Genomic DNA, 4,510 nt, shown 5'->3' with positions numbered 1-4,510 from the left:
TATATATCTTCGCAAACAAAAGCTGTTTTGATAAACATTCTTTGTCGAGTAAAATGGTTAAGTAACGGGTTCAACAAAGCGTAAATTGTTCTGTTAAAGTGACCAAAATACACCACTCGTTCAACAATAAATTTATTGATAGAACGTTTTGCATCAATGGGCCGAACAGCATGTGATTCCATTATTTCAACACGTGGATATGGACCTCCCAATGTGTTATCACAGCTTGATATTGTCCACGAATTCCTCCAAATCTTATATCAACTCGTGAGCTCTGCGTAGAGGTATTCACTTTCTCTTCAAGCTATTGCAGTCAAGAGTTCAGAAGCTTTTCACTATTTCAGGTAAACTGTGTTATTTTTTTTTCCGTTTGTAAGACACTCTTAGGTAACACATTTTTGTAGTATTATACCGATATTACCAAGAATCTGAAGAGTGTAATTTTTTAAGCTACGGTGTAGGCATTTATTTTCTTCGGGTTCTAATTTTCCCCCCTTTTTTCATCATCCACAAGAAAGTTACGGCATTTAAAAAATTGTATTTTATAATGGAAATACAAAAAACGAAAATGTAATTTCAATTGAAAAAGACTTTCTGGAAATTGCAAAAGTATATTCACTAAAAAAAAAACATTATTTACCAATCGCAAAACTTAGTGTCCGCAAAGATACGAAAAATGGCCGTCCGCAAAATAAAACTGCTGCAAAAATTGGTGCCACAAATAGGAAACAAATAAGAATTTATCATTACAATGGTATCGTATGATATATATTTTCTTTTCCTTATGTTACGTAAAAAAGGCGTCCGGAAAGCGAAACTTTGCGTGTTTCCTTGACGATCGCCGTTAAAAGTGTAGCACCATTTTACCTGTAGTCCGAAAACATTACATTGTTCTAATGAATTGTCGGTCTTCAACATAAACGTTTATTTTTAAGGTTTAAACTTGTTATGTTCAATTGTTTTTCTTCGTCTTAGTTTCAGGCAAGATGGCTTTCAAATACACTTGTATTCTTCTACTTGTGTCCGTGGTTTTGGCTCAAGCTAAGGATTCGAAGAAAGACGACGACAAACAAGAAGGTAAAATTGACAATTTTTAAATTTTGTCTAAAAAATTATTATTAGAAACTGTGAGCCCTTATCATTACGGTTTAATTTTCAGGGTGGTTTAACACTTCAGTAAACCCATAAAATGGGAAATATTCACTACATGTAAAACCTTGTCTCCTCAAAAAGAAAATTACGAACAACAAAATCAAACTCGCAGAGGAATTTTTTTTTTTTTTTACTTGCTTTGGGTGGTTGGATGAAGCACTCGCCGATAGGCGATTGTTTTCTGCAGCTTTTTCAAGTTCTCACAAACTTTTACAAGTGTTACTACAACTCGATAGAAACACGAAATACATGTTTTCTATTTCTTTTAGAAAACATCGCGAGGGAGAAAAAAGTAAATCACTCGTATATTTTGATTATCAAAAAGTTAATTCTCTTTCTTGTGCCATCATTACGTCAACAGCTCGTGCTTGTTTTGTGTTTCTGTTTAAGGTACTGTGTCACGGATTTTTAGCCAAATTTAGGCATGGGAAATTACCATCAAATTCGGTGAAATATAAAAATAACCTCTTAAAACAGTGAAGGAACATTTCAATAACACAGCAAAGACAAAAGAAGGTCAAGATGGCCAACAGTGACAATGATTGAAACGGATTACGATGTGGGTTTTTAAAATACCGTTGGGCTGAACAGTTTTCAAAATTAATCTCGTTTGCTTGAAACCTTAAAGAATTTACATTTTACGAATTGGAGACACATTTGGTTGCAATGAACCTATGCTTTCGTCATTTAAATCCATAGAAGTAATATCTTTGCAAACATTAAGTTTCATAGCGAGTATTTGGCAAACTTAACAAAATAAACTTCACTCAGCTTAGAGTGTCCACTTTCTTACCCCGGGGGGGGGGGGGAGGGGGTACTCCCATATGTGGCCTATATAGGTATGTGCCGCCCGATAGGGTATGGTTTTTGAGGTTCTCGGTCCTTAAATAGGGTATGATTTTCGCTCCTTTTGGCAATGTGTTCCCGGTGTGATCCTTAGATAGGGTACCTAAATTCTATTAGCTAAAATAAACGCCCAGCAAAACGAAAAAAAGGTATCTTAAAACTGAATTTTCTGTTCAGGTATTAGTAAAGCGATTTTATAAAGATTTGTGTCTTGCCGTGCGCGGTTAGCCGTTATTTGGGTCGTCACGGAACGCTTCTCCTCCCCTTGAATAGGGTGTCATTTTTCGGTTTTGGGCCTTAAAAAGGGTATCAATTTTCGCTTTCTTTATCCTTAAATAGGGTCAGGGTTTAAGAACCTTGGTGGCACACCCCTATCCGAAATTTATGGGAGTACCACCCCCCCCCCCCCCGGGTTTCTTACAAAGTGTTTTCTAAAAATTTTTGCTTTGTGAATTTCTTTTAGATGGGCAAACTTTTACCAAGCGGTATGACAGGGTCAAGTACCGAGGTGACTGGAAGGATTGCGATAACCACATCCATATTGATAGCAGTGGAAACGGCTGTTCTTGTCCGTTCGTTGCTTGCACCGGATCACAGGAATGCGTTGCACCAGACGGATTTTTCTGCCGATTCCTGCATAGCAATGTTGATGTCAATGACATGTCCAGGGAAGATTGTGCATGTAAATGGCTCGATAGGCCTTCGCCATGAGACCATGCAAATTGCATGTCAGCCGAGTAAAAATATGATATTTTCTCTTGTTGCGATGTATCACGAAGGATATTAAAAATCATCAATTGAAAAACGTTTCATGAGTGAATTAACTGGAGTCTTACTTACTGAAAGAGGAAAAGGTCTACATTAATTTCGTAATCGCTAGTTAACCCAAAGCAAAGTAAGGCTTTCTCGAGCAAAACAAAAACTAATCTGGGATTGTATAAAAGTGAGACGTAAGCGATTTCTTCTCAGATTATAGACTTCATATTTTGTAATCCAAAATACAGCATCCCAAACAATCCCATAGCCAATTGAAAAGTCTTTGACACATATAAAATACCACCAGGTAACAAAGACATTTGTAGTAAAAGGTCAAGTTGGATTTTCTGTCTCCCTACCCTTCCCACCAACCCTTTCAAAACAGAGTAACCATTTAATTAATTCATGACAAGTGCTTAAAATATTCCATAAATTGATTTTATTGTTCATGTGAAATTGTGCAAAGGAATAGCAATCGAATATAGCTTTCAAAAGTGCTTTGGGTAAACCAGCGAAATACGAAATTAGTATATACTCAAGCAGTGGATAGTGTTTTTGGCGCGCACTGATTGGCTACTCTAACTCCGAATATCCTTTGTTATTAAAAACTAGCAATGGTATATTGAAGTTCCTGCGTTTTGATTGGATGGCAGCCAATGGTATATGAGTTCATATACCATTGACCACAAAATTGGTAGCCGATACGCGTCAATGAAAACAGCTTGGGAGCTAAAATAATGCAATTGTTTGGGCGTTTTTAATAAACCAATTATTCCACTCGCGCTTGTTGGATATGAGATCGTTATAGCCAACTCGGCGCTACATATCCAACGCGCGCACGTAGAATAATTGTTAACTATTCACCTCCGAGCAACACGTGGGAGGCGCGGTGGCCTAATGGTTAGCGCGCCGGACTCCGGAGCGAGCGTTCCGGGTTCGAGCCCTGGCCGGCGTCACTGTGTTGTGTTCTTGGGCAAGACACTTTACTCTCATAGTGCCTCTCTCCACCCAGGTGTATAAATGGGTACCGGCGAAATAATGCTGGGGGGTTCCCTGCGATGGACTAGCATCCCATCCAGGGGGGAGTAGAAATACTCCTAGCTGCTTAATGCTAAGGAAACCGGGATAAGCTCCGGCAGTATGCGCCACTTTGGCTCGAAGCTGACCTTTTCTTCTTTCTTCTTTCTTTCCGAGCAACACGCACGCGAAAACTGTGCTCGTTAACGTAACAAACCGAGTCAAAAGTCATCCTTTCGGGCTATATTATCTCACTGTTTGAATACATACTAAAACTACTATTCACCTTAGTGTCTGTGGGTAGTGGTGGACATTTACCTCTTCACCACTAGCCACCTCCGCTTCGCTAAATAGCTGTTAATTAATGCAGATCTTTTCCTCTTTCAGTAAGTAAAACTCCAGTTTTTTGTACATGTATAAAACAAACAGGAAAATTAACGATGACATTTCTTCTATGTGTTGACATATAAATAATAAAAGAAGTTAACTCGAACCCAGTAAAAAGTGGTCCACATAGACCAATTTCGATATCAAGTATTAATATTCTAACTTTGTACCGAGGCTTTGGAGAATAAAATAAAAGAAATACTTTATTCTTCACACAAGCTCGATGCGATAGCTTCAGTTTTACTCTACCAAGCCTAGGAGCCAAGTTAGGCTCACTACCACCCAAATGTTTAAAGGGGAACCTTCGAGGTTTAAGCATAATGGAGTTTTCGTGCAAGAAACGAGATTTTTC

The 4,510-nt window shown here is 38.2% G+C and overlaps 1 protein-coding gene across 1 annotated transcript; it reads left to right on the top strand.

Annotated features, from left to right (window-relative positions):
- Positions 1-228: 228 nt before the first annotated feature.
- Positions 229-2,803, top strand: LOC144630284 (uncharacterized). The gene is made up of 3 exons (XM_078488616.1): positions 229-344; positions 976-1,077; positions 2,462-2,803. The coding sequence occupies exons 2-3, from the start codon at positions 987-989 to the stop codon at positions 2,707-2,709; spliced, it is 339 nt and encodes a 112-aa protein (XP_078344742.1). The 5' UTR covers positions 229-344; positions 976-986; the 3' UTR covers positions 2,710-2,803.
- Positions 2,804-4,510: the final 1,707 nt, after the last annotated feature.

This window comes from Oculina patagonica, chromosome 11, assembly GCF_052425735.1.
Source record: "Oculina patagonica isolate OP01 chromosome 11, crgOcupat, whole genome shotgun sequence".
Classification (NCBI taxonomy): domain Eukaryota; kingdom Metazoa; phylum Cnidaria; class Anthozoa; order Scleractinia; family Oculinidae; genus Oculina; species Oculina patagonica.
This window is presented reverse-complemented; position numbering and strand designations above follow the sequence as displayed.

Bases quoted from the DNA above. Each gene is read 5' to 3' on its own strand.
- LOC144630284 (XM_078488616.1), top strand. From the start codon at position 987: ATGGCTTTCAAATACACTTGTATTCTTCTACTTGTGTCCGTGGTTTTG. The intron at 1,078-2,461 runs GTAAAATTGACA...AATTTCTTTTAG, and splicing joins AGACGACGACAAACAAGAAG to ATGGGCAAACTTTTACCAAG.